Raw genomic sequence first — 20,278 nt, 5'->3', positions numbered from 1 at the left:
ATTTAGAGGCACAACTTTGATCCACTTTTTCCTTAAAAGTTACTTACTTTYGTAGATTTTTATTATAGACCTTCAAACCAGGTCCAAGTGGTCTTAACACAAAACAGAAACTTGAAAGAAAGCACACAATAACCAAGCAACTTTTCTTCTGGCACCGTATTATTTTATGAGTACAGTTACAAAGTCCTCAGACACAGCTCCAGCAAAACTCAGCCACCACAGACACAGAGGCAGGGTAACAGATAGCTGCTTGTCAGAACTTTGCAAGCTGATTGTTTTTACATCTAAACCATTATTTACAGCTTAAGAAGGCATACRCTTCACAAAATATAAAGGTACAATTGTTGCTGCTCCTTTTCAACATCAAGACAAAAACRTGTAGTAGCACCACAGGAAAGCTCATGGGAAGCAACACTCACCTTATGATACCACCGATATTTGGATAAAATCTTGCCATTGCTACTCCAGCTCCTACAATAGCTATGTTCAGGACAAGCACATGGACAAGGCTATAGGAAAGTGAGAAAAGACTGTTTAAATCTATTACATTTATTACAAAATACCACCACTATCCTTCATTTACACTAACATTTAACTTGTGCATGGACGGTGCTTTCATTTGCATAACTCACTCTATCAAAGTCAATTAATTTCACAGCCAAAGTGTCATCTACTGAATATTCAGAGTGCCAATTTCCAAGTATCTAGTATTTTGACTCAAAATATTCTTAAGGAATAAGGATGTGTAATTTGGCAATTCTTCTGAAAAACATCATACATGGTACTCAGCACTCAAGTATTTCAGATGGATATTCAAATACCAAAGAAACAATAGTGTATAACTTAATTCCCACAAGAAAGAGCTAGCTTGTTCACAGAATGATCTAAATTGCTCAAAGTGAACTAATGGAAACCAGAAAAAAGGAAAAGATGCATCAACTAGAAAACATTACAAAGACTACTAGGTGGGAAATAAGACCTTAAATTTTGGACTCTACTGCACTTTGAGAGAGGACAAACATTTAGAATGGATGGTTGGATGTCCTACAGTACAAGAACTGTGCCTTATTTATGCTGATTTTTTTGCTGAATTTGTTTTTACAATAATTTCCTGTTGCTTTCCTTTTGCATTAAGGATGAAAAAAACAGATTTTCTGTTCTGCAAATACAGCTTTTACTGCATKAGACAAATTCAGTGCAGCTATGTAGACTCAGGAAAGTATCACTTTTCTTTAGAGAATATGAAATGTTGGCATATTTTAGCGTAAGGTAAAGTCAGGAAATATAATAAAAACCTGTGATATTTTGGTCACAGCTGTTTCTATGAAGGGAAAAAAAGATTTCACACAGAGGAAACATACATGCACTCACAGGTTTTGTTTATTCTTGTGGAGGATATGATTTCCTAAAATACACAAAAGCTGTAAGCCAAGGCTAACTTTTTCTTCACTGCAGAAAGTATGTGTATTATGGAGGATGTAACTAACTAACAAACTTTAAAAGCAACAGCTTCCACGGCTAAGGCTGAAAGGCTGCCTGCCAGTTTCCAAGTTAGGAAGAAAGATTAGAGACATAGAATAGTCTCATTAAAGTTCAGGGAAATGAAGGCAATTAAAACACAAAGGTATCATTTAAGCTATGGACTCTTTTTAACCTTCACTCTTTAGAACTGTTTTCAAAAAAGACTGTAAATAGAATCTTTAATTTTATACATGRCATTTTAACAGTGGTACAAGAGGGGTACTTAGAGATTGACGACTGCAGTGGGACTGCAGCAGCTGTTTAGAAAAAACTTAATCGGATACAAACCTGGTAAAACACCATGAATTAAAAAAAAATCCCAAGAATCAGACTTACTAGGGAGAGAAGAACCAAATGCATACAGCTTCTCCAATATTGATAAGGAAAGTCAGTTCCTTAAATTGTTCACAAAGAAGTGCCTGCCATTAAAAAGGTCTACTTTAATCTCTCTTCATACATGTGGCAGATCGCAAATCTTGCCATCAAATAGCACAGTTGAACCAGAAAGTTTATGAACACAGAAAATGACAGCACTTCTTCCATTCTTTTTTTTTTTTTCTGAGATTATGTTTTTAGCAAGAGGGACTAAAAACAGTGCAGGCTTACTAATTAAAAAATGTTTTGCAAGCAWGTGTCAGTTCAGAGTATTTTAGCAGAAAATGTGAAAAAGCTGAAGTATTTTATGCTGGCATGACAAGACGTAATTTTGTAGTTCCAAGTTGTTGTTTGAATTCTAGATTCTTTTAATTTCAAAAGCAAGTGGGTGTGTGTGTATGTTTGGTGTAAAATGAAACAGTTTTCAATTTCTTGATCTGGGAAAAGATTATTGGGTTGAGCGGGTGATGATGTGCTTGGGCTCAGTTGAAAACAACARTCCCCAAATGCTGAAGCCTCCAAAGCAATTCAGTACTTGTGGAGTAGTGTTTTGCAGTCTTAATTGTTAAAATTAAGCAGAATCCTGAAAAACAATACCAAAATCAGAAGGTCTGAATAGGCTTTGCATCCATCTGTTTCAATGTGAAAGATTACACATTATTTCTTCCCTTGCTCCTTTTTCTACYTTGCATTGTAACCATGTTGTTGGATGGCAGGTGTTTAACCTAGGCAGCTATTCACAGCTCAGCTCCTCTCCAGGATGGGGAAAAAGCCTCAATCTTAAGTGAGAGAAAGGCATTACCATTTAGGAAAAAAAAACCCTATCCTTCCGAATAAAGTGAAATCTGATACCTAGGGMTACTAGTGGCTATACAATTTGAGACAATAATTTTCCTAAGACTGCTGAGTTTCGGGTAGGTGTGCTCCAGACAGCACAAGCATTTCTCGTAGCCTGTGACATTTTAACAAGTTCTAAATTGCTCRCCTTTAGCCTGACACTGGGTTACAGTACAATTAATGGTCCCCACACATTGCAAAAGGACAGTTTGAAAAACAGCATTTGGAGGCAGGGGACAGAACCATGCCACCCTGCTTATCACTACCATACCAAGGAAAGTATTTAGAGGATATTAGAAATCAGAAAAGATTTAGCTGTTTTTGCTTGATCACCCTGGTAACATAGAGTTGTTTTCATAACTCTCTTCCTCGTGGCCAGTGGCAGCAGAGTCGGGTGGCCAATGCTAGTGCTGGACTGTCTGCCTGGGCAGCCTGGTTAAGGCTGCTGCTCTAAGGCACAGGTTGGGTTGCCTGAAGGAGGCTGTAATTCACAAAGGAGGCACACCTATGACAAGTCTTTTATATTCTGTCCTCGACTCCATACCCTCATCTGGGCAGATGYAGATCCTAGTTCTCGTCTATAAAGGGAATCGCTGCTCACCTGCAAAAACCTTGCAATAACCACAAAATGATAGCAGAGAGGAGGAAAAAAAGACTGAAAGAATATGTAAGCTTTCCCCTAAGTCTGGCCTTTTCCTCTCATGGCAAGGTTAACATTTCAGATTGACAGAGTGGAGAAACAACCTTGTATGCCAGAAGATCATTAAAGGGCTTGCTCCATCAAGTCCTCTCCTGTGGAAATGGTAGTTACACTTAAGTCACTGAACAGCAGTGACCATAAATATCTAACTAACTTTTGCATCCTCAAAATAAGAATCACATCAAAAACAGTGAAACCAAACCCTAGTGCAGGGAAAAAATTAAAGACAGAAACTGATTTTAAATCCCCTCAGGTTTTAAGTCTCCTCAGAAGTTCTGGACTCAGCATGAAGTCACAGGATAAACACGYACAATCAGGGAAATGGGAAAGCAAGGAAAGAAAGCAATCACAATCATTCAAGTCAGAATTTTTGAGAGGTTACTATATATGAAAATGCATTATAAAAATGCATTTTCTTCCTGAAAATCATACTCAAGTGACATTTGTCAAACAACTATGAATCACAACCTTTAAGAAGCTAGACAGAAGATAGGTGAAGAGCAGACAAGCAAACATGCAYGCAAACAGAAGAAATGTATTTCATTAGATCAGAAGACATCTGTGGCAGAACTGGCAGGTCTGCTAGGCTACCATGGAGTAAAGGGAGGACAATCATTACAGAAAACTAAATGATTGTTGTCCATTAGCTTATTTAACCTCTCTCAAGATTAAAAGTTATAAAACATTAGAAAGTTCTACAAAAACCCATCAGGTGACTGTATAAAGCACTTTATGCACACCATATAATTAATCCAGACAATTTCTGACACAAACATCACCGTAGCCAAGAACCAGTAACAATAATAAAAAATTGGCTTTCTCTGCATATGAGAAGATCCTGGGCCACGTAAGAAACAGCAGATAAAGCACATGCCTCTGGCTCTGATTCAGTGTTAAATGACACCATTACAAACATATCTCATCTTAGCAGAGAACCAATTACCCAATACACAACATTTTGGCCTTTCTTAACAACCAGGGAGAGCAGACAGAATGAACAGTTCCTTGGGTTTTGTCCCAGTACATCAYTTTCTCTGTTGTAATCTGTATACTAGCATACATTTGGTAAAATATAAGAAGGAATTAGAATGTCTTCTGTTGTTTCTAAACCTTCCGTAGCAAGTAGAAAAAGGCTGAAGGATTTATGCATCAAGTGCACCCTCAGCACCAAGCTGTGTAGGATGCAGTGGACACATGCTGGAGGAAAGGGACACATCCAGAGGGATCTTGAAAGGCTTGAGAAGTGGGACCATGCAACCTCATGGAGTTCAACAAAGCCAAGTGCAAGGTCCTACACTTGGGTCATTGCAATCCCAAACACACCTCATGTCTCTGGGCAGAGATGTGATTAAAAGCAGCCCTGAGGGGAAGGGCTTGGGGGGGATGGCTGATGAAAACTCACCATGAGCTGGCAGTGAGTGCTCACAGCCCAAAAAAACAAGGGAATCCTGGGCTGCATCAAAAGGAGCGTGGCCAGCAGGGTGAGGGAGGGGTTCTACCCCTCTGCTCTGCCCTGCTCTGCTGAGACCCCACCTGCAGTGCTGCATCCAGCTCTGGKGCCCCCARMRYWAGAGRRACAKGGAACTGCTGGAGCAAGTCCAGAGGAGGCCATGAAGTTGATAAGAGGACTGGAGATCCTCCCGTTTGAGGACAGGCTGAGAAAGCTGGGGYTGYTCAGCCTGGAGAAGAGAAGGTTGTGTGGGGATCTCACAGACACCTTCCATATCTGAAGGATCCTGCAGGGAAGCTGGAGAGGGTCTCTGACAGGAACTGAAGTGACAGGACAAGGAGGAATGGGTACACACTGAAAGAGGGAGATTCAGGTTAAACATATGGAAGAAATTCTTTACTGTGAAAGTGATGAGGCAGTSGAAGAGGTTGCCCAGAGAAGTTGTGGATGCCCCATCTCTAGAAGTGTTCAAGGCCAGGAGCCATGAGGAACCTGGTCTAGTGGAAGGTGTATCATAGCAGGGTGGTTGRAACTAAATGATCTTTCAGGTCCTTTCCAATCCAATGTTTCTTTGTGAAAATGCCTGTAACAAGACTGCTGTGTCGACTGTGTGTACACATGTATTTGATTTTAAGATAGGCAGATACACAGGTGAGTTGTACATAAAAGCAAGAAGAATCCTCCTTAGAACCAAGGATGCTTTTGCTTTCCTCCTYACTGCTGGAAGACACAGGATACTCATTTCCTCTTTCAGACAAGCAAGCTCCCACTGTTAATCTTGTGTCTATTGTGAAATCTGGGAGAAGAAAGTTACATATCRTCTGTTTAAGCTTTTAAATTTGGAGAGGCTGAGCTGCTTCATCGCTCAAGACTATGGGTTAGTAGGATCCACTATAGATCCACAAAGAAAAGAGTTCATAAAAAAATAGCACTACAGAGTATCTAAATAGTAAGGGAGACAAGAGATGAAAATCAAGTTTTCACACAATAAAAGCTCTCTTGAAGGTGAGTATGCAGTTTCTCATTATAATCCAGTTATAATCCATGGTTTACCAGAAAAAAGGATATGATTCATGATGTCACTTTTGATAGAATTTGCCTTGGATTAGACAAACAATCAAGACCATGAATTGCAAAACAGCAAATTATTATAACCAGTAACAGATAAATAGTAAAGAAAAAGGAGTCAAACTCAGAGAATGAAACTGAGTTGAGGAAAATCATTGCTAGGAAATAAAAACTATCTGGCAGTCCTATAAACATGTGCAAGATCAAGCTATCTGCTTTAAATTGCATCCACCCAAAATTTTAAGAACCACATTTAGTAACTTAATGGCTGTCTGTTAACTCCATCCACAGCAGTAGCAGACATCCACATCTGAAAATAACTGCTGATATGAAGAAGCCTGGCTTTTAAAATCAGTGAGCTTCCATGTGAAGTCACCTAGAGCTTAAAAATGAAGACARGAAAATTTCTAATGGAGACTTGGACCAAAGAAGAAGGTGCTTCTGTTAGGCTTTGTTGTGGTTGTTGTTTCCATTTGGACAATTATAGCTGGAAGGCAAATTTGCAACATTCTCTCAGCTGCAAAGGAAACTTAATRTAGGAAAGATGCACCTATGAAAACACGTGATTTAGCACATAGAATCACATGGTTAAATGACATTAGGTAGCCAACAGAGATCCTGCTCTTTTCCCCATTTCATCCATTGGGTTCACTACTGGCACAAAAATTTTTTTTCCAGACATATGACCCAGGATATTCTCCTCCATATATACACCTTACACAGACATCTAAGAGGTAAAGCATGAATCTCTGTAGGTCAATCTTCTTATTGGCCAAGAGCTGCTAGCCCTGATGAATGAGGATTTTAAGAAAAGAAGCCAACTACTAAGAGAGTGCTCATTTTCTTACACAAAAAGCCACAAAACTTAGTATTTCCATGTAGGCTCTTCAGAGTGAATCAACAGGCTCTCCAGTAAGACATCAGCCTATGTCACTAAGAGCAACATCTTTACATCTACAGAATATTTCCCTACAAAAGCAGCTCTGGGAAGAAATAAAAATACTGAAGTGTTTCCTAGAAAGGTGAYAAAGTGCTACTAAAGGAGCTTTGTCAGCTTAGGTGAATGGTGAGAACCAGTCATGAAATGCACTTCACAACCAGGTAGTAAACCTTTACTATCCTCTCAGAGACACGTCCTGTGCTTGCTAGCAGCCTTCAGTAAGTCTTCACAGCATAGAAAAAAACACGGGCTGACTTTGTAAATACACAGAAGCCAGAGCCTGAAGGTTAATTGAGTGATTTCTGCGGCATATGTGAGACACCTGGGATGCTGAGAGTGAGAGACAGCCCATCAGCCAGAATATGGTAACTTATCACTATAGGATAGGTTGGAATGATTTATGTGGCTTCCTAGAAATCCATTTTTGACTTCTCAGTAGCTTTAAATACCTCACTATAAGGAGTCTTAAAAAAAAACAAAAATGAGTGAAGCTAGTGAAGCTACCCACAGGAAATCCTGGAGACAAGAACCAAGAAAATATGTGCATCATCAAATTCGTCATACCATGAAGGCTTAAAACAGCAAGCTGGAATTAACCTGAGACTGGCATGAAGCTGTAGGTTCTAGGAGAGGGTGTGAGGGAAATGAAAACCAATCTGGTCAGAGAGTAACTGGAGGGAGGAGATAAGAAAAGGCACATCCACACAATATAAAGGACATGGCTATTTCCCAGTGGCTATGAAATCCATMTTTAGCACTTAAATAAATGGCCTTGTTTCCAACAGTAACTTGCAGCAGTTCCTAAAAATCTGCTCAACGTTGAACTGCGTACAATTTAGCGTCAAGAAAAGCAGGCACTTATTTCAYTGCCTAATTTTAGGCATTCAGTTTCTAGAACTTCTCAATCCTATTTTAGGACTGACAAGAAACCTGAAACTTGGAACAACATCTTTGCAGACCTGAACTGCTGATGCCACAGAGGAAATACACATTCCTTCCTGAGATTTTTTTCCCTTTCCTCCATCAACAGCAATTCACAATATAAAATAARCAACTTGGAGATAAATGGCAACTTCTCAGTTGTGACAAATTCAGTACTCCAGTACTCCAAATATAAATGTCCTAGGTCTTATTTAAAAACAAGCTAAAACTGAAATCTGGATCAGCTCTTCCCTGCAGTACAGACACTGTACAAATGCAAGGGTGTGGCTCATATCTGAAATTAGCATGTGAAAAGCTATTTTTATATGCATAGCAGCAACCCAGATAGCACAACTAACAACACACTTAGCTATTAGCTCTGTTTAAAAACAGATGGATGATTACTAATCATGCACAACCAAAACACAGATGGCATGCTCAAAGGTTAGTATCTGGAGTACATGTCCTTCACAGCTTAAGGACTGCTAGATGAAATGCTTTTGGACAATTTTTTTCCCTGTACAGCTTTTATTTTGCCATATAATTGCATAACACAAAGGGTCTGTTGACAATACTCCTGTTTGACAAAATGAACAGCTAAACCAAAAGAACCCCYCCTTACTCTGCTCTAGCAAACAGTAGCAATCTTGATCAGCAGGCAAGTTTATTTTGCTTGCCTATTCATCCCAGCTCCACAAATTCAGTGAAACTAGCTTATGAAATACACCTAATGCTCAAAGAAAATCCCCCAAAACCTAGCCAAATTTCTGTCAACAGAAAGCCAGTTAAGCAAAGTGTGCCAAGCTATTCTCAAGAAACAGACGTCTTACCTTGGGTAAGCATTTCCAAAAAACTGTCTTAACAGCTGAACTCGTGCCAGATAGCCCAACAATGGGTATACAGTCATCATTTGGAACAGCAGGAATATTCTTGCAACAAACGACATGATGTCATCACTGGGAAAGTTGTTTAGAAAATTCTAAACATATAAATAATGTTACACATTAATGGCAGCTTAATTACATGTATCTGCTGGTTTTTAATATATGTGTGCCAGAAAAAATGGGACAAAATCCAAACAACTACAATTGCTACATGGACTCCACGTAACATGAAATATTCTCTCCCTCTTTGACAACTGCCTTGCCACCATATAACAACTGATTTTTGAGTATTATTAGGCTGATGTCAGTGTTAATATTAGTATTACATAAGGAATTACTTTCTAATCTTCTGAATATCCTCAAATAATCCAGGCAGTGGAAGGGCCACCTGACCTTTCAGGCAGATGGATTAATATGCTCCTATTATCTATAATTTCATATGTAGTTACCAAAACCAGTTATTTACAAGTAAAACTGCATCGCATTAAATATGATCATACACTACAACTGGCAACATCTGAAAAAGTATTGTAAGACTTAAGATAGAAATATACAAATGGCTTCTTAAGTACTTGAAATAACTACAGAAAATAAATGTTAAATGTTAATGTTAAAATATCTCTTATTTAACTGTGGATTTCATCCCATGAAATTATTTCAGGTGGTTAAAAATAAAAGTCCATGGTTTAACAGTGGTACCAGTTCTAACTAATCCACAGTCAGAGGAAGCCTTTAAATGCTGCCTTATTGCTAAATATTATGCCAGAGCCGTGCAACACCTGGCATAAAATGGATCCCCCATTGATAACTGGTATCTCTGAAGAAATTTAGAGTGTGGCAATCAGCCTTGCCTATAAACAGGTACCAATTTTTAGCCTTCACAGGGTATTCTACGTGGTGCTATTATCTGAAGAATTCTGCTGGCAAGGCTCACCTTAGTGTCAGGCTCCAAACCTACTTGCAGTGAGGACTCCTATCTAAACTGCATTCACATTCTATTTCCCCTGGAGTCCCAATGAGTCACTGCACACAGTTCTCAGRATTAAAGAAGCTAAAGAAATGAAAGGCCCAACTGTTCACTTGTTCATTTGGGTCCTTTCTACATCCCTTTCATGGAGTATTTATTAAATGTTTGTTTTTTACAGAAATATTGGGAGCCATTTATGAATATAAATAAGATAATACAAGCATTACTCATTTGTTTGTGGTAGTGCCCACAAGGTGTCAGCCAACCGACCACAGCAAAGGACAGATGTGTCTGCCAGGGTGAATCATGAAGCAAGAAGCAGTAGCTTRGAGGGTTTTATTGCATATTAAAAGGTCTTTTTAAAAAAATTAAAAGGTATATTTATTAAAAGGTTAAGGACAAATATGGTATCCTGGCATGTATTAGTAAGAGCACTGCCAGCAGGTCGAGGGAGGTGATCCTGCCCCTCTACTCAACCCTGGTGAGGCCTCGCCTGGAATCCTGTGTCTATTTCTGGGCTCCCCATTTCAAGAGACAAGAAGCTCTTGGAGCAGATCCAGCTCAGGGCTACAAAGATGATCAAGGGACTGGAGCATCTCTCCTATGATGAAAGGCTGAGKGAGATGGGCCTGTTCCCATTGCCCTTCATCAATGGGTACAGGTATCTGAAAGGAGGGTGCCAAGAGGATGGACCAGGCTCTTCTTTGTAATGCCAAGCAACAGGACAAGGGGCAACAGGCAGAAACTCATGCACAGTAAACTCATGCACCTGGACAAGAGGACGAACTTCTTTGCTGTGTAGTGACCAAGTACTGGMAGAGATTGCCCAGAGAGGTTCTGGAGTCTCCCTCACTGGATACATTCCAGAACCATCTGGATGYAATCCTGTGCCATGTGCTCTGTGATGGCCCTACTTGGGAAGGGAAGTTGGACCAGACAACACATTGTGGTTCCTTCCAAAAAACCCATTTAGTGATTCCATAAAATACATTCCGCATTAAAATATCTCACCTGTTCAATGCATTCTTTGGATAATGGTGGAGAAGGAAAAGATGCAAAAACTAGCACTCCAACATACAGATATGTTAGTCCAACCAGGAAGTATGCAATAGAGAGATCTCTCACCTGAAAAAAAAAAMCAAGATTTTATTTTGGCCAGCACTGACACACAAAACCAGATGAAATAAAAACCTCATGAGAAGATTTCTATTTCATTTATTACTGCTACTGATACATGTATTACCTATTTATATTTACCACTATCACATATTTCTAATTTTACTTTCTACTTCTTGAATGGGGTTTTGGACCTGGTCCTGATCAAATCAGAAAGCTGCAAYGAGATACCCCAAAATGGAGTTAAACTGTTATTCATCCCTCAACATACAGAAAAGGCATCAAGAAAAAGAAGTACCAATAGATGTAACATGTTATTGCTGATGCACAAACACACACTAGTTATTAAAACAAGCAAGAAATCCCATCTACTTTCTTACATTCAGCTATTCCAGCCAAGACCCTTGGAATRCAGATACACCTGCCTAAGACAGGAAGCTCTGCAGCGCACCATGTTAAATTTCTTGTCATCAATAAAATCTTGCAATCAAAGACATTAGCTAATYCAACTGCAGATATATAACAAAGGAATTTAATCAAAGGTTTTTAGGAGAGACTGCTGAAGCTAGGSTTATACATCCATACTTAAGTATATTATATACACTTAAGTATGGATTTAAATCTAAATTTCAGTGTTCAATTCTGAAAATTCTGGCTATTTTTATAAAATATATAATATACAAAAAATACTTTTCACTGCCCAGAAATAATTAAACATTTATTAGAGCTAATTAGTTTTGCTGGAAAATAACCAGCAAAACTAATTATGTACTTCATGAAACTACAGAATCCACATATACATCAGAGTGACCTCACAGCAATGAATGTGCTAGGTTATTCTTCAGTATCAATCCTGTCCTTTGGAAACAAAGAGGCAGACCATTTGTTTCTAGTTATTAGCTAACTATATTCTGTATAAGCTTATATTACAGTACAAAACACTCATTACCTTACAGCAAACCATTTATTCCGCTGCTGCTAATCATCAGCTTCTTAAAGGATTACTAGTAATGTTTCAATACATGACCCTATTTTCCTAAGACTGAGAAGCAAGTCGTACTGGCTCAGGCACAGTACCAAATTATTAGGATTATACTGGTTTCCCAATCAGGGTGATAATGATCACCTCCAGCCAGCYCAGTGAGCATGAGCAAAGCTTGCTTACAACCTGTGCATGGAAATGTTTCCCTAAGTGCTAAATGTTTCTTCCGGTTGAAGAAGCAGCATATCCTACACCACTCCAGGCTCTGCCGAGGGCAAGGCAATCCCTGAGGAAGGTATAAAATGCTAGATTACAAGTTTTAAGGGAAGTTTAGATGGAAGCCAGTTTTTGGTGAAAGAAGTGGAACCTCTTGCTTATTTTGCCAGTGCTTCTGGGGTAGATGATTGCTATCTGATGAGGCATATTATGGGAAAAAGGCATCAGTGTTCTCTGAACATGTCTGCCAGGGTGGCCTACAAGCTCCCAGCAGTTGCACATTTTTAGCTGCAACTTCTTCCTCCTGCTGACCAGTTAAATGCACATGGAGATGATTCACTCTCCTCATACTGGTCACCAAGTAAGGAGTATCACCTTTTATCAAAAGCTCAGCAGTAGCATAAATTATATGCAGAATTTCTCCTAGTGACGTGAGCAGCAGTAGTTTTTTATGTAACATCTACATCTTCAAAAGCACCAGTGCCCACCCTAAAAACTGATTTTAAGAATACCAAATCTGAGCACCCAGATTTATTACAGGTATTTATCAGCAACTTCTATTAACTGCAGGACTCAGGGACAAATCACAGTAAGGTGTTTTGCAAAGAGATACAGACTCTCATCTCTTGAAGACMGGACTTGCACAATTTTTCAAAATGTACCCAAGACATTCTTAATGCACATCATAGGCCAAAACCTGCTTTAAATTTGGTATTTTTGGTGTACTCCTAATGCATGAAAACAGCATAGTAACTCATAGTGGTTACCTGTACTCTGTCTACAGGTAAGTTCTAGAACCAACTGTAAAACTATTTTTGCTGTGACAAGAGCATGCAGTTGTGAGGGCAAGAATTCTGAAATAAAATTCTTACTGCTTCCTTTGGGCTATACATGAGAAATGGCAGATAGCTGATASTGCTGGTAGTGCTATACTACCTCCAGCTATACTAACCAGTTCATGTTTCTAGAGTTCTTAAGGATGTATGCTTTAATCTGCACTGAAACTAAGTGCTGAGACAATTTTGATAATGTATTTTCTTAGCATACTAGAAAARAAACAGACAACTTGAAAACCTGAATTTATTTTTTTCTCAAATATCCATCAGTTCCCTTCCAAACATATGCTGCTGTGTATACAATGGTTATCTTTGTACTACAACGTGTGTTTGTGTACATAACAGGAACATCTTTTGATTAATGTTCATTACTCTTCAAGAGACCTGGGTTCACTCCCTGAAGACCTTGACAGTACCGTTTAGACAGCATAATYCCAGCTAAAATCAAAGGACACATGGGGAGAGATAGAAGGATTAATTTTAAATATGAGCAATAATTGCACTTTTCTATTTTAAATTTGATACTTGAGGCATTTACATTCAAAATGGACATTGCTGTGGTGAAAGCTGCCTAAGCATAAGAATACAGAAATTCCTACAGCCAGAGTCAGAGAATCAAATGTAGAAGAAGTTATGTTGAAAGAAGAAAGTATTTGTGGAATCACAATGTTACCAACCTAAGTACCTACGGCAACATGCAGGTCACAGTCCATAAGGATCACAGCCTGACACCTGCCAAGCCCTTGTCAAGTACACCTGAAGTAAAGAGGCAGATTTTGAGAAGTAACTTGGAGAACACATCAGCTCCAGYTCCTGCTGACTAGGAGCTCTCCTGGTCAGATGCACAGAAAAMAGTGTTAGAAAATGCCACTGGAAGAAGGGAAAATTGGGAGATCAAGGCTGGCAGCAGTAGTGGGACAAAGGAAGCAATCAGCCTCCCAACAAAAGGTCGAGTCCGATAAATCATGTGGAGCTAACAAAGACAACTCAGAAAATACAAGACATTGTATCACACCCACAGACCAGATTAGCAATTGAGCACCAGCCCAACTTGCAGCTCAGGAYTGACACAGCACAGAAAAGGCTCTGTGGCTCTAGGGTTATGTCCTATGTGGTGCTGCAAAGAACAGGCAACTTTCAGGCTGTGATGTGCCTGTTGTATGCCATGAAGAAAATATTCACTTTTTTCCTCAGTACCAGTGAAAGCAAGTTTGTAGAGCTGCTTCTTGGATGGARAAGCCTGTATCAGTGCTTAGTAATCATTACCACAAAGTACCTTTTGATCATCYCATTTCAGATTAGTCACTTCTCAAGAGAGATGCTGTCTCTGTAATATCTCAGCAGGACTTTGATCTATATCACAAAAACAGACTTTCACCTGTTCATGCATCAAGGGCAAGTGATAGCATGTAACTGGGTGACAAAAGAAGTACTTCACCAGGATGGATGATTCTGTGCATAATTTTGGCCAGAAAGGGAAACCAATAGTATGCCGGCATCAGCGGAAGCTCACTCTGTTTACAGAGAATAAACAATGTTTCAATACTGCAGAAAGTGAGTACCATTTACAGGTCCATGTCTTCTGCAGTTAATACCTGGACAAAAAACTCTTCCCACTCCCAGCCTTTCTCACAGGTTCATCCACAAACAACTGTTAGCAGACAGCACCAGCACATTCATGCCTGTATATCATGCTGGGCTTGTGTAGCATCTGTACTCTGAGAAACTGATCACAGACATGAATCAGGAACAAAAAACAACCAACCAAAACCCACAGCTAAACTCCTTTTTGTAGCTGGGTTACGTTTCCTGTGCAATTTGTTTCCAAATAATCTGACAAATACAAGAAGGCAGCAGCAATGGGAGATGGGATCACGGAGCTCAACTCTGAACTGCAGACTAAGAACCTGCTCACAGGGCTCCTCCAGGCTGTGCTGCTGACATTTGACTTACTCTGGCACGCAGCTCTTCTCACACCCACACCATGGTACAGGAATAGCAGCCAGAGCAATCCTCCCTCATGTGTGTTTTAGCTTTGGGCTGTGATACATGCCTGTGACCAGAATGGAAGCTGCTATTGTTTTGAATTTCTGACTCCATAAAAGGAATGTTATTGTTTCTCTTACTTTTTTCCGTCTCCCCAAAGACTTGTTCTATGACCGCTAGTTTCAGCAAACTTTTTTTGAGACTAAAATGGTGTTTTTCCAGCTTGCCAAGTTCTGTACCTTTTCACAGAACTCTGATGGGAGTGAAATGGTAACAGGTCAATCAGTGAAACAGTGAAGTTTTTATCCATGGAGTTACACCAGTATCACCCTGTTAGATACTGAGACAAGAAAGCATGCTGTAAATACATGGGGAAAAAAAACCCTTGACTTACAGAGAGACCCCTGTGCACATGTAAATCTCCCACTTAGTCCAGCAGCCTAGTGACATAATCACAAAGCAGCTCTTCAAGAGAGTAGGTACTTCATCAACATTTGAAAAACACTTTTGGGACCTAGGTGAAAGGCTCCTGAACAGCTACAGACAGGGAAACAATCTCCAACCGAATAAAACTACAAGAACTACATAGAGATTTGATTTCCCATTAAAAATCTTTCCTGCCATACTTCAAAGTGTCCTTTCTGAGCAATCTGAACATTCTGGAATGCAAAGTTTTGTAAAGGGTTTGAGATCCATGCTAGGGCTGACTTGGAAAGTCAACTTAAGCTTCAGGGAGGGCATCAGAAAAGCTGATTCAAATGCATGCAGTGGTTTTTTCTTTCACRTAGGAAAAGCAAGCTGGAGAACACTCTAGGTGCTGCTCTTTGCATCTGATTGCTTGCTCTGATGTAAATGGAGGGAGAAAATCTACAGGAAAACCTTGAAGAGGGAATGATGGTATTAGGCCTGCTCTGCATATAGAATCGATTGCTGGAGATCTAGCCTTCAGAATTTGAAAGCTAYAGCTAAAGGGATATCATGCTCTTCTCCACATCATAAGATTTTCTTCAGCAAATCTAGAAAAAGCTTACTTAGCTTTCTTTGTCCAGACCTCCAGTTGTTAAACTATTTTCAGAGAAACTTATAAAACCCTAGAAACTTCCTGCAGAATTCCCAGCTCCTTTATAGGTATGGTTATTCACAAGCTAGTCTTGATTAGGAATCAAGATTAGTCTAATCTAATTAGACTAATTAGGATTAGTCTTGACAGGAATAGGGAAGTAACTATGCAGACTACTAAAGCATAAAAGAGGTCTTGCATTGGTACATAATCTGCACTACACCTTCAAATAACCAAATCACATGTATTTTATCTGATGTGTTGTACAGGCATCTGGCTCTCAGTGGCCCTGACTGAGTAGGAAGACAAGATGACACCCAGAGGTTCCTTACAACCTCAAACATTCTGGAATTCTATGATTTTGTACCGGTTTTTCCTACAGCAAATATTTTAAAATCTTTGCACGTAATTGCAGGTACCTTTACAGCTAAGATTTTAACAAAGCTGGACAAGAATCCTTGGAAGTACAAGGAAAAAATAAAATAAGTAAAAGTTCACTCTCAGASTCTGTGTATTGTATTTACCCCATTTTGTATTTTATAATGGGAAGATATTAACAAAGAATACATTTCCATCTGGAGGAGCAGTGCTTAACTTTTTCAAGGGCAAAGCACCAGTCCAAAGACTGCGTATCACAAAGCCTGTTAGTCCAGACTCCAGCTTCGAGGATTTCCTAAATTATAACAAGTTTCTCTATGTATCTTGACTTGGATTGTGACACAAAACTACAAAAGCAACTCTGAGGAAAGGTATTACCTAGACCCCAAAACTACTTTTCAGGACTCTGCTAAAATCAGTCCTGTACCAAACATTCTSCACCATTTTTCATTCCAAAATCAGTCAGTTTTCTTTGAGTCTTACAACATTGCCTCTTGTGTGCAATTTGGGCATTTAATACCAGCTTGACCAAAAGTAAGTCTGGGACATTCCTCAGGGGTTTTATGTGAATAAATTTGTAATGTATCTGTTACTACTCGACAGCTGGGAAAGCAATGCGTAACCTTTTTCTTATCAAATCACAGGAAAATAATGACTGCTGTCTGGCAATCCAGATACAAATGAGCACAGTCTTGTGAAGTTACTTACATTGTTTTCTTGATTCCTGTTATTCTGAAGAAGTGTGATGACACAATTGTGGATGAAGAAGGCAAGTGTTAGAACCCCCGTGAGCTGAGGAAACAAAATTCTAAACTCTAAAGGAAGAAAAAAAWGTGTTTGTAAGTTACTTCTTTGAAGCAAGCAATACCAAAATGCAGATGACATACAGTGCTCTAAAGAGTACTGGCAAATTCACAAACCTCCACCTTGAAATGGGACAATCTATGTCATCTTTGACCATAGCCAATGCAGATATTTAATCAGGAAGTACCAAATGCATGGAGACAGTAATTAGTGCAGAACACACTGCTCCAGCAAGGCTTCTCTGAGATATTCCAACCATCAGTGAGTACTAGGTTAATTTAAGACTCACATATACTAGTTTTCTGATTCTCAACAGTTTAACTGGAAGTCATTTGCAAAGTCAGAATTGACAGCAGCGAGGCTGTATACACACTGGTTCTGGAAGAAGGAAATGGAGGCAAGGAATCATTTGCCCTGTAAGCACTTTTATTTATTAAGAAGTCACTTGTGCTGTCAGAAGAAAAATTACATCTGCAGATATTTAAGAGGTTCTGCTTACAAGCTAGGACATGAAGAAAGGCAGAGCAACTTCTTGTCATGCTTCACAGCATGTATGAAAAAAAATTCTTTTTATTCTCCATGGGAATAGCATTGCTCTTCTTTTAATACTCAAAAGATGTTCACAAGATGGTGGTTCTGGAAGTGCTGCAAATGGTCTAGGAATTCACCAATGCACAATATCATTAAAGCACCATTTAAGTTGGTATTACCTAAGAAATACTTACTCTTTAGAGTGTTGAGAGCAATTAGAGACCCCTAAAACAGCTCAGCTTCTGGAGAGCATCCAGCAGTATAGCACGTCACTTATCCAAGGTTCACAAACCCTTACAGAACAAACCACAGGGAGCTCCATGCAAACATATTTAAAACAGACTGCTACAAGGTGCCATGAAGTTAGGAAGGTAATTACACCCCAGGCAACTAACAGAAGGCTTATCTAAGCTGAAAGAATATGCCTTCCCCGGAGCTGGGTTCACTGCATTTTCAATATCTAACTAGCATGATGCACTATGGAAAGGACTGAGAGTGCTAGTGACTTTTAGGCTTCTCTTTCACCCACGATTTTAAACTCAATAATAAAAAGCAAACTGACAGTTTCAGAATCTGTCATAGATGTATTTGTATGCATTAGCTACATACTTTGTCTATCTCCTAGCAGTACGAGGAGATTTTGCCAAAATAACCACATTACTGGGTACTTCTCAGTGACCTGTGGCACATGTGTCACTATAACTCATTCTTCTCATTTGTTTCTAATAACAGAAGAAATGATACTATTCAATAGTACGGACACAGCTCCCTGGAGCTAACTGGTCATACAATTTTGACTATTGTAAAGGATGGGAAAAAAACAGCTAAGACCTAGCCCTGGTTCTCATTCCAGGATTCTTAAAACAAGAAACTGATCTCTTCAGGCTATGTGTTCAAGCAATACCAAATGCCACTTGTTTATGACAATGCCATCTCACAGAGTAATTTGTAACAGTAATTTGGAAAGAACATACAGCCACCAAACAACTTTCAAGAAAATAAAAACATACTGTAAAGATAATGGGTGTTTGAAAGAGGAGCTAAATTATGGCCCAAAACTTAAAGGTAGACTGGGAAGAGCAGGAAAACGGTACTTGAAAATGATGGTGAATGAGGTATTTCATTTAACCAAGACAGCGTGCGGGGAACTTAAARTACCTTTAACAGTCAGTCTGTCTACAGCTTGTCATTTTCAATTGCTACTGAAACAGGTAAGATCTGAAACTGGTGCAACCAGAACTTAAAATAATATAGGTGAAACAGGACTGTGGCAAGCTCTCTGTCACAAGATATACGTTGGATATTCCTCTRGTAGGCACTCTCCTCTTCCCCACAGTTGATACCATCTCTTAGCTAAGGAATATTGCTGGGAAAGGGATTTCTTGTCACTTTGTCATGAGGGATCCTTCCTCTCCATGCAACAGCAGGCAGTCTTTCCTCACTTTAATTATGTCTCAGAGGTGTTAAAAAGTGAATGAGAAAAAAAATCTTAAATTCAACAAACATATGCTTCATTACTGCATTTTAACTATCTTACCTGGTACAAAAAATTCGTTCTCTGTAAACCAGTTGAATTCTATGTGTATTCCCAGACGAGCAGCCTTTACTGTAACCAGAAAAACTAAGTAGACAACTGAAACTGTACCTGGAAAAAAATGAGAGCCAAAGAAATACCATGATGTTGTAGTATTTATGCAGGGATTTATTTCTGCTCCATCCAACTAGTTACTAGTAGTCTAAACAGTGATGTTGATATTTATTCCTAGAGACAGGCTAGGTCTAAACTTTTTCTTTGCTTCTCTTACAGGTCAAAGAGAAAAAATAATGCACATGCACACAATGTAAACTTTCAGCAAGTTTAGTATTTTCCAGGTGCTGGTGACAGTGGTGGAAGTACCCTGCAATCCCAGCTAYTGGGTAAACAAGAAGGTCTCAGGCACTAACAAACCAGTTCCAGCTTCTGGTGTCAGGATTTCAATCTCAAAGSTGAGACAATGTTGATCACAGTACTCCAGCTACTACATTGTTCATCTAATCATTGTCTTTTTGAATCAAAAAGATCAATGAAATRTGAAATTACTGCACTTGTGAACTTTACACCAGGAGCTAGAAGTTGATGATGACATTTCAATGCTACTGATTAAAACCTTGTGTTAATTGTAACTTTGGATAACCTTTATTATAGTAACGGATTTATATTCCATCTCACTGGTTCAGAGGCATCCAGCAGAACTTTGCACAGCCAAAGGACAACAAATAAGATCACAGATGGGTATAAATGTCTTGCTGTGTGTACCTGTGGGATGAAAGCTGTATGGTCTTGGCTCGGGCCATTTGAAACAGACAAGGGCAGAATAGTAGCCACCTAAACTGAAGAAAACTGAGCAACAATACTTAAGGCTACTGCAACTAATCTTTGGAAGTAAATGATGGTTTGAAATGTTTACCAGAGGGGGAAGGGTATACCTGACTATACCAAGGTAGTATATATCAAATGCTGTGCAGTAGTGTGTATACMACCACCTGGGGAAATTTGCTGTAGATGTAATGGATTTTGTTTCACACAATTATCAAGCAAGCCAAAGGAAGAAAAATTAACTCCCTGTTAACGGTAAGATTCAAACAAAGCTGCATAGAAAGCCTGTGGGGTTACTAAACCAACCAACAATCCACTTTGAGGCACAATATGGGCTGCCAGCAAAATAC

The 20,278-nt window shown here is 39.2% G+C and overlaps 1 protein-coding gene across 4 annotated transcripts in view; it reads right to left on the bottom strand.

Moving 5' to 3' along the window:
- SLC38A9 (solute carrier family 38 member 9) overlaps positions 1-20,278 on the bottom strand; it is a 47,107-nt gene that overhangs the window by 3,821 nt on the left and 23,008 nt on the right. For all 4 annotated transcript variants that reach the window (XM_057389681.1, XM_057389682.1, XM_057389683.1 and 1 more), the window contains exons 10-14: positions 19,110-19,217; positions 16,946-17,052; positions 10,675-10,788; positions 8,643-8,791; positions 420-509 (exon numbers count right to left, since the gene is read on the bottom strand). In XM_057389681.1, coding sequence (XP_057245664.1) covers positions 420-509; positions 8,643-8,791; positions 10,675-10,788; positions 16,946-17,052; positions 19,110-19,217 — 568 coding nt within the window. The remainder of the gene's footprint in view (positions 1-419; positions 510-8,642; positions 8,792-10,674; positions 10,789-16,945; positions 17,053-19,109; positions 19,218-20,278) is intronic.

This window comes from Malurus melanocephalus, unplaced genomic scaffold (genome assembly GCF_030028575.1).
Source record: "Malurus melanocephalus ecotype Western Australia unplaced genomic scaffold, MMel_1.1 scaffold_18, whole genome shotgun sequence".
Classification (NCBI taxonomy): Eukaryota; Metazoa; Chordata; class Aves; order Passeriformes; family Maluridae; genus Malurus; species Malurus melanocephalus.
Note: the sequence above shows the minus strand (reverse complement) of the source record. Positions and strands in the feature narration are given on the sequence as shown.